The 21,999-nt window shown below is 54.8% G+C and overlaps 1 protein-coding gene and 2 long non-coding RNA genes across 3 annotated transcripts; 1 reads left to right on the top strand and 2 right to left on the bottom strand.

Annotated features, from left to right (window-relative positions):
• Positions 1 to 2,165: 2,165 nt before the first annotated feature.
• On the bottom strand, positions 2,166 to 3,395 carry ID1 (inhibitor of DNA binding 1, HLH protein). Its single transcript, XM_036418742.2, has 2 exons — positions 2,891 to 3,395; positions 2,166 to 2,625 (listed from the first exon to the last, which is right to left on the bottom strand). The coding sequence occupies exons 1-2, from the start codon at positions 3,302 to 3,304 to the stop codon at positions 2,584 to 2,586; spliced, it is 456 nt and encodes a 151-aa protein (XP_036274635.1). The 5' UTR covers positions 3,305 to 3,395; the 3' UTR covers positions 2,166 to 2,583.
• LOC118707902 lies at positions 2,512 to 3,892 on the top strand. The gene is made up of 2 exons (XR_004984413.1): positions 2,512 to 2,651; positions 3,725 to 3,892. It is a non-coding gene; the product is annotated as an uncharacterized LOC118707902 (long non-coding RNA).
• An 8,760-nt stretch (positions 3,893 to 12,652) lies between these two features.
• Positions 12,653 to 15,895, bottom strand: LOC123651510. The gene is made up of 2 exons (XR_006740284.1): positions 15,565 to 15,895; positions 12,653 to 13,384 (listed from the first exon to the last, which is right to left on the bottom strand). It is a non-coding gene; the product is annotated as an uncharacterized LOC123651510 (long non-coding RNA).
• Positions 15,896 to 21,999: the final 6,104 nt, after the last annotated feature.

Raw genomic sequence — 21,999 nt, forward strand, 5'->3', positions numbered from 1 at the left:
GCTGCGGGCGGAGGGCGGGCAGGGCGGGGGCGGCTGTTTGTCTCCGCGGCCGTGCCAAAGGCGGCGGGCCCCAGACAGCCCGGCGCCTCCGTACACCTGGGGATGCTCAGGTTAAATGGCTCCGCATTCCTCGGGCCCAGCTGATGGAAACGCTCCCAGGCCGCCGCGGAGCCGGCCTCCAGATGGGCTGGGCGCGGGCCAAAGGGGAAAAGAGGGGAACGTGGAAGCCAGCGTGTGCGGGGCGGCGGGCCGTGCTCCCGGGAGGGGCCTGCCTGCCGGGGAGGGGGCACGCGGGGCACGCCCCCGCCCCGTGGGTGGGCTTGCAGGCGGGGGGGGGGGGTGTCCCCACACGGGAGGGGAGGGAGTGGGTGCACACGTGCACCTCTGAGGACACGCCAAGGACACCGGGCGACAATTAATAACTCATAACCGGCAAACACGGCGGGCTAAGGGCCCCACTTCATTTTTCTCTCCACCGTTTTATGAAGTTAATGCCGTAAAACAGCAGCGGGGTGGGGAGTGGACGGGGCGTAGCAAAGGGCTTCATTTACCTCCAATTATTGGGTCCTTTGATAAAGTTCCCGAGGTGCTTGGGGAAGGGGTGGGACCTGGCTTTTTTAATTTGTCGATTACAGTGGATACACTATTAGTTTCAGGTGTGCAACGTGGGGATTAGACGGGGTGGTACCCGCTTTAATGTTCTCGCTCAGGAGATGACCAGCTTTTATTTATTTGTTGTTCATCCCCTCGGAGCCTGTTTCTGTTGTAAACCTGGGACCAGAACCCTGCGTTTAGCCCCCACGAGAAATGCTCTATGTAATGGGTTGAGCTTAGGGGCAGGCTCATGGTAGTAGGCGCTATTTCTTTTATCCCATTTTTATTTACGAACGCGGTGTATGAACAACGGTCTTCAGCTTCTCTGGGACAAGTGTTTTGCCCTTTTGAGGACTCGGTTTCTCCCTGTGTCACATGGGAGCTGACCTGGTAGGGTACATGGAGTTGGGTGTCCCAAGGGCCTAACAATTAATTGCCAGGGAAGTTGGCACTTGAACTGTTCAGGAAGCGTTTGCCTGAATACGGCAGCCCCCCCCCCCCCCCCCCCCCCCGCCACCCCAGACGGGCAGAGACCCAGAAATGCCAGCCAATCTATAGAACAATGACACACTTAGGAGCCCCGGGTGGTCCTGCAGCCCCTGGACACACTCATCCATCAAACCAGACCCATGCGGAGATGCCCACAATGCATTTAGGCGGAACACACGAGCCCAAACAGCTGGAGGTTGCACACTTATCTGCAGAGCACATGTGCTCACATTTGCCCTTTTTTCACACACCCCAGGCCTGTACACCAACAGAGGACCCAGCCCCACGGGGAACTACCAGTTCATGCATGTCACACACGCTTACGCACTCCCCTGTGACTACAAACTCCACACATGCGTCCAGGCCGATAGGCCCTTGCCAATGACATTTTTTTCTGCTCGGGAGCTGGGGACTGACTCACCCACTCCTCAGAGCCCACACAGGAGCCCCAGGGCAAGAGGAGGTTCCTGTGAGCTGCGGGTGAGGGGGCCGGCTCCGGACCCAGAGCAGGTGGCCCTGCAGCTGTGCCGAGGCTGGCCCTGCCAACCTACTCACCCACTTGGACAAGCCTGGAGCCCCCGGGCAGCCTGCTGGGACCGGGGTTAGGCGGCCCGCTGGGGCGGCACCTCCTGCCGGGGGATGGAGCGATGGGAGCCCTGCCTCCGACAGGCGGAGGCTCTGGGTAAGTCCCTTCCCTCTGGATCTCACTTCCTCCCTGTTGGCAAATGTGCAGGTGGGCCCAGTGACCTGATTCTCCGACTTAAATAACTTCCCAGCCCAGAGGGGGCTGGGCAGGTCGATCTGCATTATAACCACCTCCCCCGGGGACCCCCGTAGCCGGCTCAATGGCCGCTTTGAGAAACCCTAGAGTACTTAACGTGATGACAATAGGGAGCCGGGAAATGGCCAGTGATGGGGAAAAGAATACTTTAAAGACACCGGAAACACAGTTCGGGTCGGTGAAAGGGACAGTCCAGATGTGGCCTTCCAGTCCCCCACCTCCCAGCGCCAGCTGTGAGAGAAAAGGGTCAGGGGTCACCCCCACCCCCCGCCCCTCCCCTCAACCCAAGAACACTGCAATGTTACCATCATCTAAAGTATTTGTTTAATAACAGAAGAAAAAAACCAACAAAAAAACCCCACAGAACTATTGTAAAACAATATTCTCAGTCGGTGATCATTGTAATATACAATACAAAGCAATAATTTCCTCAGAAATCTGAGAAGCACCAAACGTGACCATTTTTTAAAATGTCTTGCTTTTCAAAAAATAGAAACACACGGGGGGGAAACTCCCCCAAGTCTCTGGTGGCTGGTAGGTGTGGAGAGGAGGTCGGCCCGTCGTCCTGTCAGCCCCCCATCCCCGGGCTGGGTCCACGGGAGCCCCAGCCCAAGGCCGCCGGTCTCGGCCTGTCCTGTTCCTCCCCGGGCGCTCGGGGCCGGGGCGCTCCTGCCTCTCGCCCCTGCAGGGCGGGGGTCGGCGGGTCCGGGGCACGCGCTTCAGCGGCACAGGATGCGGTCGTCCGCGGGGACACACGCCGCCTGTGAAACAAACGGAGAGAGAAGAGGTGAGACGGGCGGGCTGGGGAGGGGACCAGGCTGCCAGCCGCCCCTTCCCCGGGAGCCACGAGCCCGGAACGCTTCTTCCCATGCCCTTAGGAGCCCTTCCGCAGCCAGGACCCCAAAGGATCATAGGGTCGACGTGGGGTCCGGCCCCCCACCCCACCGCCCCCTCTCCGGGACTCAGTTTCCCCATCTGCAGCAGGAAGAAAACACGACCTCGCGTTCCCATGTGGAGCTCGCTCACCTCGGCGGCCAGGGCGCTCATCTCGCCGTTGAGGGTGCTGAGCGGGGCGCGCGCGGGCAGCCCCCGGGCGCCGGGGCTCCCGGCCTGGGACTCCGAGTTGAGTTCCAGCTCCAGGTCCCAGATGTAGTCGATGACGTGCTGCAGGATCTCCACGCGGCTCACCTTGCGGTTCTGGGGCAGCGTGGGCACCAGCTCCTTGAGGCGCGAGTAGCAGCCGTTCATGTCGTAGAGCAGCACGTTGACCGGCGGCTCGTCCAGCAGCGCGGGCAGGCGCGCGGCGGAGCCGGCGGCGCAGCGGGAGATGGCCACGCTCTGCTCCGCCAGGCAGCGCACGCCCTCGCCCGCCGCCCTGCCGGCCCGCAGCGCGCAGCTGGGGCCCGCGGCGGCCGCGGCGCTGCCACTGGCCACCTTCATGCTGCTGCCGGCGTCGGGGTGAGAGGCGCGGGGCTGGGCGCGCGGAGGGAAACTCGGGCGCGGGGAGACGGTGGTGGAAGGCACGCTCCGAGCCCCGCCGCCGGGTCCTTATAAAGGCGCCGCGTCCCCGCCCCGAGGGGCGGGCTCAGACGTTCAAAAGCAGCCAATGAGAGGCCTGGGGGCGTGGCCTCGGGCGCCCCTGGGCCCCGCCTCCCGCACTACGATTGTACCTCGGAGGGCGTAGAAAGGGGACCCCGAACCTCCAGAAGAGAGAGAGTGGGAAGGCTGGGGCAGGGTGGCCAGGGAGGCGAGGGCTACCTGGGAACCTCGGGGAGGAGGCAAGGAGGCGAAATCGATATTGCCAATAACAAAAAAGACCGAGAACCCGTTTTCTCCGGGTTCGTTTTCTCACCTCTCCAGCTCCATTTTACAGACGAGAGAAACTGAGGCCTGGGTGGAGAAGCGGCCGGCTCTGGGTCGCCCAGAGAGCCTGGGCTTCTGGATCCCATTGGAAGACGACCTCTGGGACCCTGATCTCCCGAATACTGGGTCCGAAATGAAAGCGGGTCCTCCTTCTAACACTCTGAACTGGGGCTCGCCTCTCTCCCAATTGCCAGGGAATGTTGTTGATGTCCTGGGGCCAGGGGGACTTACCCAGGCCCCTCGGGGTGGGAGCACTTAATTTGGGAAAGTCTTCCCCTAGGACTGGGGGCTGGGGCCTCTGGGACCTGAACGAGATAGATGGCGGCTCCCAGAGTGGGCACGCTGAGCCTCCTGATTCTACTCGGAATTTGCAACCCGCTGCAAAAACTCCCCACATCTGCATCAAGGAATGATTTTAAAAATTTTCTCCTTTTTTCGGATGTTTCCCCCCCCAAAAAAAAAAAAAAAAGAAAAGAAAAGATTTCAGATCAGGTTCTCCCACAGCGCGGCAGCTGCAAGCTGAGTCCCCCTCTCCTCCCGCCCTCCCCCCGCCGGGCTTCCCGGGCTGGTCTGTGTCAGCGTCTGAACAAGAGGCTCAGACCGTTAGACGCCAGGCCCGTGACGTCACCCATTCATAAAACCTGGACGGGCTGTCAGGCTGGCGCCGCGCGGGCGGTCGCCATGGAGACGGCAAACCCGGCTCCCCGCGCTGCTCGGGGCCCCGCCAGTCACCTGCGGACCTCCGGCGGGAGGCCTGGGAATGCGCTCCGCACGGGCGCGGTCGCCGGGCAAGGGTCACCTTACCTCCCCGCCCCACACCTGGACTCTCCCCACCAGGCCCGCAGCTTGGGCCGCTTGGGAGGTTTCTTCGCCGCCTCCCCCTTCCCCCCCTCCCTCCCAATCTCCAGTTCCCTTTGCTGCCTGAGTTCCGTTTCCAACTCTGCCGCTGTTGCTGCTGCTGCTGCTGCTGCTGCTGCTGGGTGAATTTAGTTGAGTCTCCAGCCCTCTGAGCCATACTATCTGCCTGATTTGAGGATAATCACACGGGTGACGATTTATGGCGTTCTTACTTCCTGCCAGGCAGGCACTGTGTGAGGAGTTTGCCTTTATCATCTTCTGTAATCCTTGCTACGCCTCCACAGAGAGGAGCTGTTTGGTTTCTTTATACACAGGAGGAAACTGAGGCTCAAAAAGCCTCCCAGGCCCAAACCGGTTTGGTTCAATGGTTAGAGCGTCGGCCTGCGGACTGAAGGGTCCCAGGTTCGATTCTGGTCAAGGTTCGATACCTTGGTTGCGGGCACATCCCCGGTAGGGGGTGTGCAAGAGGCAGCTGGTTGATGTTTCTCTCTCATCGATGTTTCTAGCTCTCTCCCTCCATTCCTCTTGGTAAAAAAATCAATAACATATATTAAATAAATAAATTTTAAAAAAGCCTCCCAGGAGCCACACTGCTGTAATGGCTGTGTGATTATTAACAAGGACACTTCATTGTAATGCGGTCCCTTCCAATCTGCATCCAGAGCCCTAGCTAGGCCAGAGCTGTGGAAACCGCATCCCCGAAGCCAGACAGCGTGAGGAGGGCTGAAATTCATCACTCACACAGGAGAGGGTGATATTACCCACCCCACCTCCCGGAACAATTCACTCCTGGGTGTCGGCAGGTTTCCTTTTTCTACAGAGGTTTGGAGAAGGCGGACAGTAAACCAGCCGGCAGTCCTCCACATGAGGAAACCAGGAAAACGGATCAGGGAGACCGTCTTCAAAGGCGAGACGTCATCAGTTAATTATTAGCTGGACTCCCCATCCTCTTATGACACCCGCAAGTTCTCCAAGCTCCCTCGGCTTGTTTTGCAATCCTCTAATGATTGGAGAGAACATTTCGCTGTGCAGAAGAATTGCTAAAGAATTGCAAGGACAATGACCAACGCGAGAGGAAATTAGAATATTAATTCATTATTGAGTGGTTATTAATTGATCTAGCAATTCTTTTTGCTGGTATCCATCACACACACACACACACACACACACACACACACACACACACGAGCACGAAGATGTCTGCTCAGCCCTGGTTGGTGTGGCTTAGTTGGCGGGGCATCATCAGTGCACCAGGAGGTTGCCAGTTGGATTCCCGGTCAAGGGCATGTGCGGGGGTTGTGGACTCGATCTCTGAGAGGGTGAGCACTGGAGGCAGCTGATCGATGTTGCACTCTCACATCCATGCTTTTCTCTCCCTCTCAGGGCCTCTCTCTCTCAAAACCAATAGACTATTGTTTTTTAAAAAGAATGAGGCATTCCTTTTTAAAAAAATGTCTTCCCAAAGATGTTGGTTGAGGTGCTTTTTATAAGGGGGGAGTTAAAATAACCTAACTATCCAGCGACAGCGGTATTATAAGAGGATGGATGGAACCTCAGTGCCCTGGACGGGCCCTGCAGCAGGGGAAGTTTGGTTCTGAGAGATAACTAGATGTTGTTGGTAGAGGAAGCAAGAGTGAGACAGAGGGGGGGTTAAGGTAGGACCTCTTGTGAAAAAGCAAACATACTGCGCCCCAGTATATGTGTATCTGGAAATGAATTTAACATGAGAGGAAATTATGCTGTGGAAAGTTTCAAACACAATACCGTGTGCTTTCTCTCAGATGAAGTTCTAAGATTCACAACTAAAGTTCCATGAAAGAAATCAGATGGGGTTGCCTCTGGGAGTGGAGGGTGGGAGTTGCCAGGCAGGGGGAGGGAGGGAACTTTCTGGAGTGATGGAGATGTTCCCTGTCATGGTGTGGTGTGCATTACACAGTGTAAGAATTAGTCAAAACACATTGAATTATATGGTTTTGTGCATTTCACTGTATTTTAATAGCACATCAATAAAAAATATTAGAAAGGAGAAAAAAAAGGATAAATACCAAATTACTAATGTTACCACTGTGAAGAGGAGTGAGGGAAAGGAGAACAATGTGAAATTAGGATTTCACTTTTATCTTCTTATAGGTATATGATTTTTTTTTTTCTTAAGCAATCTTATTGAAGTACTAGAGGCCCAGTGCATGAAATTTGTGCATGGAATGGGGAAAAGTGCCCTCAGCCCAGCCTGCACCCTCTCACAATCCGGAACCACCCTGTGAAATTGGGCCTAAATCAGCGGTCGGACATCCCTCTCACAATCTGGGATGGCTGGCTCCTAACCACTCACCTGCCTTCCTGCCTGATCGCCCATAACCACTCTGCTTGCTTGTCTGATCACTCCTAACTGCTTGCCTGCCTGCCTGATTGCCCCTAGTCACTCTGCCTGCTTGCCTGATTACCCCTAACCACTGTCTGCCTGCCTGATCATCCCTAACTGCTCACCTGTCTGCCTGACTGCCCCTAACTGCTCACCTGCCTGCCTGATCGGCTCTAACCACTCTGCCTGCCTGCCTGATTGCCCCTAACCACCTCTGCTTTGGCCCCCACCAGGGCAGCTTCATTGGGGAGGACATCCGGAATGACGTCTGAAAGGTCATTAGGCTATCTGGTCTAATTAGCATATTACTCTTTTATTATTATAGACAACTGATATAGACAAAGTGTATATATTTGAAGTGTATGACTTCATAAGTTTCTCTCTCTCTCTTACTCATGAACCATTGCTACAATCAGGACAATTAACATATACTTAATCAACCCTAGAAGTTTTCTTTTGCCCTTCGTAATCCCTCCCCACTCATCCACTCAGTGTCCAGGTAACTGGATATCTGTTTTATTCTGTAGTTTGCATGTTCTAGAATTTTATATAAATGAAGTACAGTATATATAAAGTATATACATGTGTAATGTATACACAGTGCATACTCTTTATTTTATCTTTCTCAGCCTACTTTATTTTCCTTAACTCAGCATAATTATTTTGAGATTCATTCATGTTCATTCATTTTTATTGCTTAGTAGTAGTGTATGGATATACCACAATTTGCTTACTCAGTTACTTTGATAGACATCTAGGTTGTTTATAGTTTTTGGTTAGTACAAATAAAGCTGCTTTGAACAATTGTATACACGTGTTTATATGAATCTGTGCTTTCATTTCTCTTAGGCAAACAGTAGTGGAATGATTGGGTCACATAGTAGGTATTTATTTAATTTAATAAGAAACTATCCAAATGTTTCCCCAGGAGGGTGTGTCAGCAGTGTGGAGAGCCTAGGTCCTCCACGCCCTCTCTAATGGTTGATGGGGTCAGTCTTTTTCAGCAGTTGTAATAGATGTGTGCAGTATCTCGCTGTGGTTTTAATTTGTATTTTTTTTCTTTTTCTTTTTTCCAGTTTTCTAATTTTTTAATTATATACCAAATTACTTTTTTTTTTTTTTTATTGGCTTCCAAAGGGGAGTTTAAGGTCAAAAGGAGTTTCAGGTGTGCCCAGATCCTATTCATCAAAATCTGGGTTAATTTGTATTTTTAAAAATTTTCATTTTTATTGACTTTTAGAGAGAGAGGAAGGGAGAGGGAGACAGTGAAATATTGATTGGTTGCCTCCTACACACCCCCTTCTGGGGACTGAGCCTGCAACCCCAGCATGAGCCCTGGCTGGGAACTGATTTGGCAGCCTTTCAGCGAATGGGGGAAGCCCAGCCAATTGGGCCACACTGGCCCGGGCTTTAATTTGTCTTTTCTGAATGACTAAACATGTTGACCATCTTTGTATGTGCTTATATGTCATCCGTATATCTTCTCTGGCAAAGTGTCATTCATTCTTTGCTCATTAAAAAAATTAGTTTTAGGTAAATTGTAGGTTCACATGAAGTCATAAGAAATAACAGAGAAACCCCTATACTCTTTACCCAGTTTCCCTAATAGAAGCATCTTGCATAAATATAGTGCAATGTTACAAGAAGATTTCACCTGAAATTCAGATTTCACCTGGTTGCCTTGCATCCGTTGTGTGTGTTTCGTTCTATGCGGTTTTATCACGTGTAGGTTCCTGTGAGCACCACCGGAGTAAAGACACAGAACAGCTCCAGCACACAGATCCTTTGAGCGACCCTTTAATCTTTTTATTTATTTATATATTTAATATATTTTATTGATCGTTTTTAAAGAGAGGAAGGGAGAGGGATAGAGTTAGAAACATCGATCAGCCGCCTCCTGCACACCTCCTACTGGGATGTGCCCACAACCAAGGTACGAGCCCTTGACCGGAATCGAACCCGGGACCCTTCAGTCCGCAGGCTGACGCTCTATCCATGGAGCCAAACTGGTTTTGGCAACCCTTTAATCTTTTGTCCATTTCTTTTCACTTGGTTGTTTGTTTTTTTATTATTGAGTTTTGAGAGTTCTTTATGTTTTGAATACAAATTCTTTACCAGGTACACGAGATACAAATATCATCGTTTAATCTTCTTACTGGCGTCCTTCGAGGAGCAAGTTTTAAATTTTGATGAAGTCCAATTTATCAGTTTTTAATATTTTGAATCGTGCTTTTCTTATCATATCTAAGAAATCTCTACCTAATCGAAGATCACAAAGATTTTCTTCTATATTTTCCAGAAGTTTTATATTGATAGCTTAGGGTTTTTAAAGTTTTAGGTCTCTGATCCAATATACATAGGTATTTCTTGAATACATTTTTTTAAAACAGAAGTGTATTTGTGAAATATTTTGTGTAACGAAAGTCAACCTTATTATTTATTTATTTAAAAATAGATCTTTATTGCTCAGATTATTACACTTGTTTCTCCTCCCCCACCCCCCCATAGCTCCCTTCCACCAGGTTCCTGCCACACCCTCTGCCCTTATCTCTCCCACTCCCTTGCCATTGTCCTCATCCATAGGTTATACGATTTTAATCCAGTCTCTTTCTGCATCCCCACACCCCTTTCCCCCTGATAATTATCAATCCACTCCCTTCCTTTGCCCCTGATTCTATTATATTCACCAGTTTATTCTGGTCTTCAGATTTTTTTTTTAGTTTTTTTTTGTTTTGTTTTGTTGTTGTTGCCAATGCAAAAACTAAACCACATACATGTTATTTTCAAAACTTGAATGTCAAGAGCAAAACTCTGGCTTTTAAATAATAACAACAATGCCAATGCAAACAACAAAATGAGAAATCAGAATTATGGACATATTAATATTTTTAGCTACTAAATGAGTCTCTTTTGTTGCTGGTCTAGATTTACTCAGAGTCCTTGGACTTGCTGCACAAGACTTTGCAGAAGACTGGAAGCTAACAGATGCTAGCATGAGCAGGAACATGATTAAAGAAGTAGCTTCCACATCAGTCTTTAATTTCTTCAGATGACTCCATGTTGGCACCTCAGTCCCTTGCATATAACCTTCAGTTTTCTTCTCCCACTTTGCTATCGTCTGGGCAACTCTCATTTCTTTTGGGTGAAGGGACACAGGAGCTTCTCTGAGTCCATTGTGATGACGGACATAACACTCTGGCACCCGAATTGCTGCATTGCTCCTTCTTTCCTTTCATTTTGAACCCAGGATTCGACCCCACAACACTCCGGGCCTGGCTGCTCCGGGCCTGGCTGCTGCTGCTCTGGGCCTGGCTGCTCCTGCTCTGGGCCTGGCTGCTCCTGCTCTGGGCCTGGCTGCTGCTGCTCTGGGCCTGGCTGCTCCTGCTCTGGGCCTGGCTGCTGCTGCTCTGGGCCTGGCTGCTCCTGCTCTGGGCCTGGCTGCTTCGGGCTTGGCTGCTGCTGCTTTGGGCCTGGCTGCTGCTGCTCTGGGCCTGGCTGCTCCTGCTCTGGGCCTGGCTGCTCCTGCTCTGGGCCTGGCTGCTGCTGCTCTGGGCCTGGCTGCTCCTGCTCTGGGCCTGGCTGCTGCTGCTCTGGGCCTGGCTGCTCCTGCTCTGGGCCTGGCTGCTTCGGGCTTGGCTGCTGCTGCTCTGGGCCTGGCTGATCCAGGCCTGGATGCTGCTGCACCGGGCTTGGCTGCTGCTGCTCCGGGCCTGCCATTCTTCCATTTCTCCAGCTGGTCACATTTTAAGAGCCCATTGCTCTTATTATCATGTTAATTGTTGACTATTAACTACCCACTACCTCCTTCCTGTGGTTTTGGATGATAGATGTCCTTCATATTAGTTTTAATTTTTAACTTGTTGTGGGAGCGGCAGACCAGTTGCTCACCTACACCGCCATCTTGATTTCTCCTCCAATCGGTACTCATGAAAGCCAACTTTAAATGTTTAGTATATCCCATTCTGGCCTGACTGATGGTTGGGATGAGGTGGAATGTCAAAGACACTTTGCACACAAGCAGGAGGGAGGGTCAAGGAACAATTAGGACCCCCCCCTCCCCAAATAACATTTGTGTGCATCCACCTCCTGCCACGTCCTGTGCGAACTACGTCAAGACTATATTATGGCTTGGCCAGTGTGGCTCAATGGTTGAGCATCGACTTTTGAACCAGAAGGTCCCGATTCAACTCCAGGTCCGGGCACATGCCTGGGTTGCAGGTTTGATCCCCAGTAGGGAGAGTGCAGGAGGCAGCCAATCAATGATTCTCTCTCATCATTGGTGTTTCTCTCTCTCTCTCTCTCTCTCTCTCTCTCTCTCTCTCATCATCAGTGAGAAAATATCAAGATGGTGAGAATTAACAACAACAACAAATAAAAATAAATAAAATGCCTTATTAAAAAGAATGATTCATTGACATTAGGGTCCCAAAGATCCTGGGATGGTCTTGCACGTAGTAGGTGCTCACTGAGCAGTCGGTAGGAATAGTGTCTGTTCAGTTTCAGGCCAGGCCCCCAGAACCGAATGTGGTTTGCAGTTTTACTTCTGGGTTTTTTTTTTTAGCGAGCCATGTGAGATGAGCTTTCAGAGCCCATGAAATTTTCCCTTCATGGTGTTCCCCTCAAACTTTTCCAAGTGAAATAACGACACCCCCATACACATACCCATCCTAGGTCTGTGGGGGAAAAATGGCTTCATTTCATTCCGGAAAATGTTCAGTACTTCCAGGCATGATTTTTATCTCTTACATTTTTAAGGCCTGACAAAGAATTTAAACAAAGACTGTCTATTTATCTTGTTGCCAAATAGGCATTTTTCTGGCCTTCTCTTGGGTAGTGTGAATTGAGTGAGCATTTGCATCCCAGTCCTCTCCCCCCTCTTTTGGTGGCCAGGAAGTTTAGAGGTCTCTTTATTTTTATTTTATTTTTATTTTTAAAGAATATATTTTATTAATTTTTTTAGAGAGGAAGAGAGAGGGATAGAGAGTTAGAAACACTGATGAGAGAGAAATATCAATCAGCTGCCTCCTGCACACTCCCCACTGGGGATGTGCCCGCAACCAAGGTACATGCCCTTGCCTGGAATTGAACCTGGGACCCTTCAGTCCGCAGGCCGACACTCTACAGCCCAAACCGGTCAGGGCTATTTTTAATTTTTAAAATATACTTTTATTGTTTTCAGAGAGAAAGGGAGAGGGAGAGAGAGATAGAAACATCAATGATGAGAATCATTGGTCAGCTGCCTCCTGCACGCCCCCTCCTGGGGATCAAGCCCGCAACCCTGGTATGTGCCCTTGGCCAGAATGAAATGCTGATGCTCTATCCCACATGTGTCAAACACAAGGCCCGCGGGCCAAATCCGTCCCGCCAGGCCTTGCAATGTGGCCCGCACTGCGCTGTCATCACTGCACTCCGCTGCGTTTCCATCACAATGACAGTTTATGACTGTTCAGTAAACCATTCGGCCCGCGATTTAGGCTGGATTTTAGATTTTTGCCCCTTCTCTGATTGAGTTCGACACCCCTACTCTATCCACTGAGCCAAACCGGCTAGGGCGGGAGGACTTTTTAAATGGCCCTAAACCAGAATTCAAGCTGGTAGTCTCTTGGGAGGCCCTGTACACACACACACACACACACACACACACACACCCGGCACCACCTGATCTCCACAGCTGCTCCCTGACGCTGGCAGCAGCTGTGTTAGTATATAACCCACCATTTCACAGATGGCACATGGGGGCCCAGAGAGAAAAAAGGACCAGCCCTTGCCACCTTCAAATCCTGGCTCTGTCATCGACAAGCTGTACCTCAGTTTCCTCATCTGTAAACTGGAGTTAATGATCATTGTTCTCTGTAGGCCAGTTATGAGGTCAAATAAGCTGTGCCAGGAGGTGACGGCAGCCCCTGGTGATGAACGGACGTGTCTTCTCACGATGTCTCTGTCACCACGTCACCCTGTCAGCCTTTACCAGTCAGACCTCTCCTCGGACCTCCGGGACTCCGGGCAAAGGCTCCCTATCAGGCAGCGCTCCCAGTATTCACCCGCGACTGGCAGCAGCAGGTATGTTCCTTTTCCAGCGGAGGCCGCTGAGGCCCAGAGAGGTTGAGTGACTTGCTTCAGATCACACAGCTGGGATGTGGCCTTGAACCCAGGCCGTCTGTCTCCTGAGGCAGCGGCTGTGCGGGGCCCAAGGCTTGTGTGCATGTGTGTCCACACCGCGGAGTACATCCTTGTGGATGCGTGTTCATGTCCAGCACGTTCCCCGCTGCCCCTCCCGGGAGGGAGCCTTGGCCTCGCAGGCTGCAGGGCGGGCCTGCCCTGTGCCACGTGACCCGTTCTGGCTGCGCTGGCCCTGGCCCGGCAGCTGCTCCCCAGATGTGCCCACAGCGCGGTCTTCCAGCCGCCAGGCCGGCGCCTCTGGGCTGGGACTGCCGGAGCTGCGGGGGAGAGACCTTTGGCTCTGGCTGTTCCCCCCCCCCCCCCTTCTCCCTGTAACAGGAGACCACAAGCGCCCCCTCCACACGCTAGCCCAGAAGCCTGCGCTCAGCCAACACCGCCTCTCTGCCCCTCGCGCTGAGAAGAACAGCCAAAGCCTGCAGCCTCTGTCCACTCAGCCAGCCACATCTGCCCCGCCTCTCTCACCAGCCGCGGGGCCTCCCGCCCTAAACCAGCGGGGTCCTGCCTCAGGGCCTTTGCCTCTGCTGTTCCCTCTGCAGGCTCCTCCCCGAGCTGCACAAGGCTTCCCATTCTTCAAGTCCCAGGTCAAATGTCACCTCCTCAGAGGTCTCCTCAGAGCCTCCTCTGGCTATTTATTCACTTTCTTTCACATTCCCCTGCTCTTCATTATTTATAGAATTTATTACCATCTGAAAAGATCTTTGTTTCCTTGGAGAGTGTCCAGTCCTCCTCCATCCCCATGCCGGTCCCAGGCTCCGGGAGGGCAGGCGCCACGGCTCCTTTGGCCACTGCTGTGTCCCTAGAGCTGAGCACAGGGCCTGGCCCTGAGAGGGCGAAGGGCTTGCTCACGCACTCGGAAGAGGCAGCAGAAGAGATGGTTTTGTGCCCTTCTGGGGCCTCATTTTCTACCCCCCAGCCCAGCAGAAAGCTGTGTATGAGGGACGTGGGGGCTTCAAACCCTCTGTCCTTAACAAGCGGTGCGACCTCTGCCAAGTCTCTTATCCATTCTGGACCTCAGTTTTTCCATCTGTAAAATGGGGATGGTCACTGGCCCTCCATCTTAAGGGTGTTTTGATGGGCTCTTGCATCATTTCAGGGAGTGTAGGGGGGTCCAGGCGTGGATCCATCTTTTGCCTCTCATCCTGTTTCCCAAAGAAGGCCCAGAACAATGGACAGGGAGGCTGGAGCTGCAGAGAGGGTGTGGGGTCTTCCTGTGGCCTCAGTAAGGACCACTGCTGCCCTGGGCCTCAGGGGCCAAAGGGAAAGGCAGAGCCAGGGCCCAGGGGCTTCCTTCTTAGGTCACTCAGCATAGGACACACACACACACACACAACCAACACAGGATATACATGTCAACTGACAACTGATGCATCTGCCAGCAACTTTAACACCCACACCCAGCAAAGCAGCTGTCCAAATGCACAGCACAGCAATACACCGTGACATACAACTCACACTGGCATGCAGCTACACAACCCAGACCCAAACATGCACAACCCACCCAACAACCAAAATGCAGACACCAAGGAGGCAGCACATCAAAACACCTATTTGTCTCTCCTAACAGAACCACACACTAAACACACTAAAGCTACAACAATAAACACAACACATAGACACACACACCCTGCACTGCAGTACACATTTACTGAACATAACACTTACACCCATATCAGTGCTGCTCACACAAACATGAGATACGCGTGCCCACATCCTTAGAGAAAACAACCAAATACAAACCAGCTTTCCCTATGCAACCAACACCCACCTGCACCAGCTCTAAGACTGCCTCCTACCACCTCTCAAAGTCTTTTTTAAAATTTTATATAAATATATTTTATTGATTTTTTACAGAAAGGAAGAGAGAGGGATAGAGAGTCAGAAACATCAACCAGCTGCCTCTTGCGCACCCACTACTGGGGATGTGCCTGCAACCAAGATACATGCCCCCAACCAGAATCGAACCTGAGACCTTTCAGTCCGCAGGCTGACGCTCTATCCACTGAGCCAAACCGGTTTCGGCTCAAAGTCTTTCTATATAGAGAAACCACTCCCAACACACACACACAACTCAGAATCCTGTATAAGCCCCAAGGACTCACAACTACTCAGCCACACCCATCCAGGCCCAAGGAGCTCCTGCTCAGAAATGCAGGCCTGCGCCCTGTCCAGGCCGGAGGTACAGGAGTTGGTCTGACTCTGGCCGCCCCAGAGGCTGTTGCCACCAGCGGGGAAATCCCAAATCAGGGTGCTCTTCAGGGCCCAACAGAGAGCACCCCCAAGCTGCAAGGTCCTTGACGGGGAAGGAGGAAGACTAGGCAAGAGGCCTCCTGAGGGGGTTTCCATGGTTCCCTCACATGCCCACAGAGATGGACAGCAGGGCCCCGAGGCCCCGCCCCTGCCTCCCGCCTGGTGCCCCATCCGGCCCTCCCTGACTCACCTTCCTCCCTCACACCTGGCTCCCCCTTCTGCCCTGGGGCCCGGAAAGGGGAAGCAGCTGAGGGTGCATCTCGCAGGGCCTGCCCAGCTCCCTGCCCAGGAGCGTGGAGCAGTCCCACCCTCTTTGCTCACCCAGCCCTAAGTACCCTGTCACCGGGGGTGGCACCTCCAGCTGCACCCTGGCCTCAGGTCACAGGTGTGGCTGCACTCCTCCAATACTATGACTCATGACACGCTCCTAAGTCTTTTAAAGAGTCTGACATTTTTTGCTGATGCAAACGCAGGGCTGATCTAGTGAGAGGAAGCTGACAACTGAGAAACACTCAGGGAAGAGCGGGAGAGCGAGGTTTCTCAGGGAGCCAACGAGCCCCGGGTTCTCGTCCGCCCCCCCCCCCCCCCCCCCCTCCGCTCCGGAGCCGTGTGCGTGTACGTCACTGCGTGTCCCCGTGTCTCCGTTTCCCCACCCGTGAAAGTGGGGGAACGGTGTGAGTTCCCATCTCTGTGAGGACGAAGAGCTACATCACGTAAAGAGCTTAGGACAGTGCCCAGCGAAGTCAGCATTCGATAGAGACCTCCAGCAATGACTGTTCTGATGGGGACCCGCCCTGCCGCCTCTCTTAGAGGTAACCCCTGGTAAATAACCGGATGCATGCTCCACCACTGAATTACACAACTCCAGAACCATTAAAGGCCAGCTATTCACCCCGTAAACGAGTGCGCCCCCACTTTGTACTAGGCACAGCGGTGACGGAACAAGAGGCGAGGCAGCCAGAGGAAGTAACCCACTGGGAACAGACAAACACCACTGGCCAGGGGATCAGTCCCTGGACACTCACTGCAGCCTGTGGGTTGTGGTCATCCCAGGGGGCGCTTTTTATTTATTTTTTAAAATATATTTTATTGATTTTTTACAGAGAGGGAGATGGATAGAGAGCTAAAAACATCGATGAGATAGAAACATCCATCAGCTGCCTCCTGCACACCGCCTACCGGGGATGTGCCCGCAACCAAGGTACATGCCCCTGACCGGAGTCAAACCCGGGACCTTTCAGTCCGCAGGCCGACGCTCTACCCACTGAGACAAACTGGTTTCAGCCAAGGGGGCACGTTTTTAGGAACGGGAGAGAGAAGCCCCTCGCTCTGAGTGGATGCAATGCGCCTCCCAGGAACATGTTCCCCTGAGCGTGCCCCGTGGCCCTGCCAACAAGGCCGCCGCCCAAGGAGTTCCCGGCCACTGGGAAAGGCCATGACGCCAGGCCCCAGCGCTGTGGCCAGAAGCACGGACATTGTGAGAGGCAGGGAGGCCAGAGAGACCCCGTCTTCTGAGGAAGGGCCAGGAGGCCTTCCTGCAGGAGGAGGCGCTCCCAGCTGAGATGAAGCAGCAGTGAGGGAGGGTGAGGCCCAGCACTGCACGTCTGGATGCGGGAAGGACACAACGGCCACGTCCAGCTAAAAGAACTTCAAAGCCTGCGAAGCTACAATGCGGTGGGGCTGTGGGAAAGTCTGCCGCTGGTGAGTGTGCACACCGGCAGATCGCCTGGGAGCTGCTCCGTGCAGCCTCACAGGGGAAAAGGGAGCGCTGGGACAGCCGAGGGCCCCGCCGTCCGCTCCCATGGAGACCCTGAAGTTCTGCAGCAAGAGCACCTCGCTGTGTAGCAACCACTGGAAACCACTCAGGTGCAGACAGCGGGACAGGGAATAAAACGGCAGGAGGTGCTGAAACCGGTGTGGCTCAGTGGATGGAGCGTCGGCCTGCGGAATGAAAGGTCCCAGGTTCCATTCTGGTCAAGGACATGTACCTTAGTTGCACATCCACTGGGGATATGCAGGAGGGAGCTGATTGATGATTCTCATCGATGTTTCTAACTCTCTACCCTTCGCCCTTCCTCTCAGTAAAAAATCAATAAAACATATTAAACAACAACAACAACAGCAACAACAACAACGGCAGGAGGTACAGGCCTTGCAGGAATGAGCTAGATCTGGGCACATGCAAGAACAGGGAACACAGAATCGTTTTTAAAAATATATATTTTATTGATTTTTTACAGAGAGGAAGGGGAAAAAATAGAGAGCTAGGAACATCGATGAGAGAGAAACATCGACCAGCTGCCTCTTGCACACCCCCTACCGGGATGTGCCCGCAACCAATATACATGCCCTTGACCGGAATCGAACCCGGGACCTTTCAGTCCACAGGCCGACGCTCTACCGCTGAGCCAAACTGGTTTCCGCCAGAATCATTTTTAAAGTGCAAATTTGAAAACACACAAACGATGCTAACACATGTATGTTTAGTGACTCTGTCAGAAAGCACGGGCTGGAAGGACAGGCCCGGTGGGGTGCATGAGTAGCAGACAGTCTGGGAGGGGAGGCAGGGCCGGGGCACAGAGGTCAGCCTCATGGGGACTCCTCTTCCTGGAGGGAAGCTGGGAGAGGAGCAACCACAGCGAACCCCCAGGGTGGTTAGGTCTGGGTGGTGTGACTGTGGGATTAGGAACACAAAACACTGTGTTTCAAAACCATTTTAAGGTTTCAAAATAAAAAATCAGGTTAGCAATGAGAAAAGGGCATTTCCAGGCGAAGGCCCAGCGAACTGAAAGGTCTGCGGGCCAGAGACCGGGAGGTGGGCGGGAGGGCGTGGGGGTGGGGCCTGGGGAAGAGCGGAGTTGTGTGTGTGTGTGTGTGTGTGGGTGTGGGTGTTGGGGTGGGGGTGTGTATGGTGTGTGTGTGGGTGTGGGTGTGTGTGGGGGTGGGGGTGGGGATGTGTATGGGGTGTGTATGGTGTGTGTGTGTGTGTGTGTGTGTGGGTGTGTGTGGGGGTGGGGGTGGGGATGTGTATGGGGTGTGTATGGCGTGTGTGAGGGGGTGTGTGGGGATGTGTATGGTGTGTGTGTGTGTGTGTGTGGGTGTGTGTGGATGTGTTTGGGGTGTGTGAGGGGGTGGGGGTGTGTGTGTTGGGGTGGGGGTGTGTGTGGGGTGTGTGTGGGGATGTGTATGGTGTGTGTGTGTGTGTGTGTGTGTGTGTGTGGGTGTGGGTGTGTGTGGGTGTGTGTGGATGTGTATGGTGTGTGTGTGTGTGTGTGTGTGTGGGTGTGTGTGGGGGTGGGGGTGGGGATGTGTATGGGGTGTGTGTGTGTGTGTGTGGGTGTGGGTGTGTGTGTGGGTGTGTGTGTGTGGGTGTGTGTGGATGTGTATGGGGTGTGTGAGGGGGTGTGTGGGGATGTGTATGGGGTGTGTGTGGGGGTGGGGGTGTGTGTGTTGGGGTGGGGGTGTGTGTGGGGTGTGTGGGGGGGTGGGGGTGTGTGTGTTGGGGTGGGGGTGTGTGTGGGGTGTGTGTGGGGATGTGTATGGGGTGTGTGTGGGCGGGTGGGGGTGGGTGGGGGGATAGCCTGGGCAGCCCAGGTCCTGTCCGTGGGCCCAGCGGGTGGGGAGAGGCCCCGCACCCCGGCTTTGTTGGGCGCGCCCCTCTGAAAGGCCTTCCTGGGCGGTGTCGCCCTCGGGGCCGCCGGCGGGACCCGCTGCGGACAGATGGGCGGCCGGTTCCCGCGCCCGACCCGTGGGAACGAGCCGGCGGGCGGCCCGGAGCCGCCGGAGCGCGCAGATGGGCGGAGGCCGCGGGCGGCAGATGGGTGCGAGGCGGCCGGCGGCACAAAGGCCGGGGCAGATGTTCCGGCCAGATGTTCGCGGGGCGGGGGCCTGGGAACCGCCGGCCGCCTCCCACGGCCGCTGGGGGCGCCGCGGAGGGGACACGGACGACGGGCGGCGGGGCCCAACAGGGTGTAGCTGGAGGGAGCATCCTGCCCTGTGCCGTTCAATCTCCCACACCTCAGCCCGCCCCCCCATTCCTGCTGGGGTACCAGAAAGACAGCTAGGACCCCAGAGCCTCCTCCCCTGTGAGCACCCCCTGTCTCCCCCTCCCCCCGGTGAGCACCCCTCTCTCCCCCTCCTCCCCTGTGAACACCCCTCTCTCCCCCTCCTACCCCGTGAGCACCCCCTCTCTCCCCCTCCCCCCTGTGAGCACCCCCTGTCTCCCCCTCCCCCCTGTGAGCACCCCCTGTCTCCCCCTCCCCCCTGTGAGCACCCCCTGTCTCCCCCTCCTCCCCTGTGAGCACCCCGTCTCCCCCTCCCCTCTGTGAGCACCCCCTGCCTCCCCCTCCTCCCCTGTGAGCACCCCCTGTCTCCCCCTCCCCCCTGTGAGCATCCCCTGTCTCCCCCTCCCCCCTGTGAGCACCCCCTGCCCCCTCCCTCCTGTGAGCACCCCCTGTCTCCCCCTCCCCCCTGTGAGCACCCCCTGTCTCCCCCTCCTCCGCTGTAAGCACCCCCCTCCTCCCCCTGTGAGCACCCCCTGTCTCCACCTCCTCCCCCTGTGAGCACCCCCTGTCTCCCCCTCCCCCCTGTGAGCACCCCCTGTCTCCCCCTCCTCCCCCTGTGAGCACCCCCTGTCTCCCCCTCCCCCCTGTGAGCACCCCTCTCTCCCCCTCCTCCCCCTGTGAGCACCCCCTGTCTCCCCCTCCCCCCTGTGAGCACCCCCTATCTCCCCCTCCCCCCTGTGAGCACCCCTTGTCTCCCCCTCCTCCCCCCTGTGAGCACCCCCTGTCTCCCCCTCCTCCGCTGTAAGCACCCCCCTCCTCCCCTGTGAGCACCCCCTGCCCCCTCCTCCTCCTCAGACATCAGTGGGGAGCCCTAGGCATGCGGGTGTCACACCCCGGGCTGCATCCCACCGCCCCCTCCTGCGGCATCACAGGGGGCAATGATGCTGGCTGACGCGGTTAGGCACTCGGGGGCTCTAAGTCCTCCTCGGTTCACGGCCGCCCTGTGCGGAGGTGGAAGGTGCTCCCCTGTCACCTCCCTCCTAGGAGCACGGAGCACGGAGGCCCGGGCGCCTCCTGGGGCGCAGCGGGGTGCGGAGAGCCAGGTGCGGAGGCCAGGACCGCCAGGCCCCGGGCCATGTCCCTCCCTGCAGCCCTGTCTGCGGAGGGCTTCGGGCGCCTCCTCCCTCCAACGTCCTCCTTCTGCAGTCAGCAGTCCGCTCTCCGGTGTAAACCCCGAGGGCAAACAGGAGTCAGGAAAGGAGGGGAAGGGAAGGGTAGCGTGGGGTGGATTGTAATCTCTCTATTTTTTAAAATACATTTTTATCGATTTCAGAGAGGATCATTGATCGGCTGGCTCCTGCGCGCCTGGGGACGGAGCCACCGCCCAGGCCCGTGCCCTGACGGGCAGTCACACCCCACCTCCCGCGCAGAGGCCCCGGGCCGCCCCTGCCGGCGGCCTGTGCTGGGATCTCGTGGGTTGAGGGCCGGTCAGCAGAGGCCTCTCTGGGAAGGTGAGGTTTCCGTAAGAACTTGCGCTCTCACTTCCTTCAGCCACGGGGGGAAGAGGCGTCAGGCAGAAGTGTGTCTGGTGTTAAAAAATAAAATAAAATAAAGAAGGGTGCCGGGTGCGGTCCAGAGGCCAGCGTGACCGTGACGTCAGCTGGTGAGCCAGGGGGAGGTGCTAGGAGGTGAGGTCAGGGGGTGTGGGTGGGGGAAGGGCATGGCCAGGCCACAGCGGCCCTCGGCTCTCCCTCTGGGCGAAGCAGGAGCCCGGGAGGGTTCTGGCAGCGGAGACTCAGGATCTGACCCTCATCCTCCCCCCTGTACGTGAGACACGGCCCTGCCAGCGTGGACCTCGTGTTTCTCCGTTTGCAGCATGACAGCCGCTCACTGAGACCAGGGTTTCTTACCTGGAGGCTCCTGGGCGGGTCTCCGATTTGGGTGATGTGATGGATTTTTGGAGAGGGGGGTGGAGAGGACCAGCAGCAGCTAACACATTGGCAAAGGGGCCTGGGAGGAACACAGGGCGTGTTCACGCAGCCCCCCCCGCCCCCGCCCCCCTTACAGTTAGAAACAACCCAAATGTTCACCAAGAGCAGAATGGCTCATACACCAAACAAACCACATGGCCCTGGGAAATCACGAGATGGTGCTCCCACTTCCGGAAATGTATACTAAAGATACACTCGGTGTTCGAAATGATGGCGGCGGGGGAAGCCCGTGGGCCCGTCACGTGGGCCCTGGGGGCACGGAGGCCGTCTTCTCCGTGTAACGGAGTACACGCAGCCGTGAGGGAGAACCAGGACGCGCCCTGCTACCCCGTCTGCTGAGGTCCCCGCGGTGCACTGTCAAGCGGGGAAAAAGCAAAACAAAACGAGTTGCACGTGGTATATGTGGACTGCCATCACTTGTGTTTAAAACAGGAGAAACAAAAGAAAAAGCGTCAAATGCACATTTGCTTGTTATCTAAACTAAGGCGACTGGACCTCCCGCTTTTGGCGGGACAGTCCCGATTTTTAATGCGTCCCGGGTGAGGGTTAGGGTTAGGGTTAGGGCCGCGGGACAAATGGTTAAAAATCGGGACTGTCCCGCCAAAAGTGGGACGTCTGGCCGCCTTAATC

Source organism: Pipistrellus kuhlii, unplaced genomic scaffold (assembly GCF_014108245.1).
Source record: "Pipistrellus kuhlii isolate mPipKuh1 unplaced genomic scaffold, mPipKuh1.p scaffold_m20_p_6, whole genome shotgun sequence".
Lineage (NCBI taxonomy): Eukaryota > Metazoa > Chordata > Mammalia > Chiroptera > Vespertilionidae > Pipistrellus > Pipistrellus kuhlii.

What these genes read in the sequence shown, in the direction of transcription:
- ID1 (XM_036418742.2), bottom strand. Translation starts at nt 3,304, where the DNA reads ATGAAGGTGGCCAGTGGCAGCGCCGCGGCCGCCGCGGGCCCCAGCTGC. An exon ending in TGAGCGCCCTGGCCGCCGAG is followed by an intron (nt 2,626 to 2,890) that starts GTGAGCGAGCTC and finishes TTTGTTTCACAG; the next exon opens with GCGGCGTGTGTCCCCGCGGA.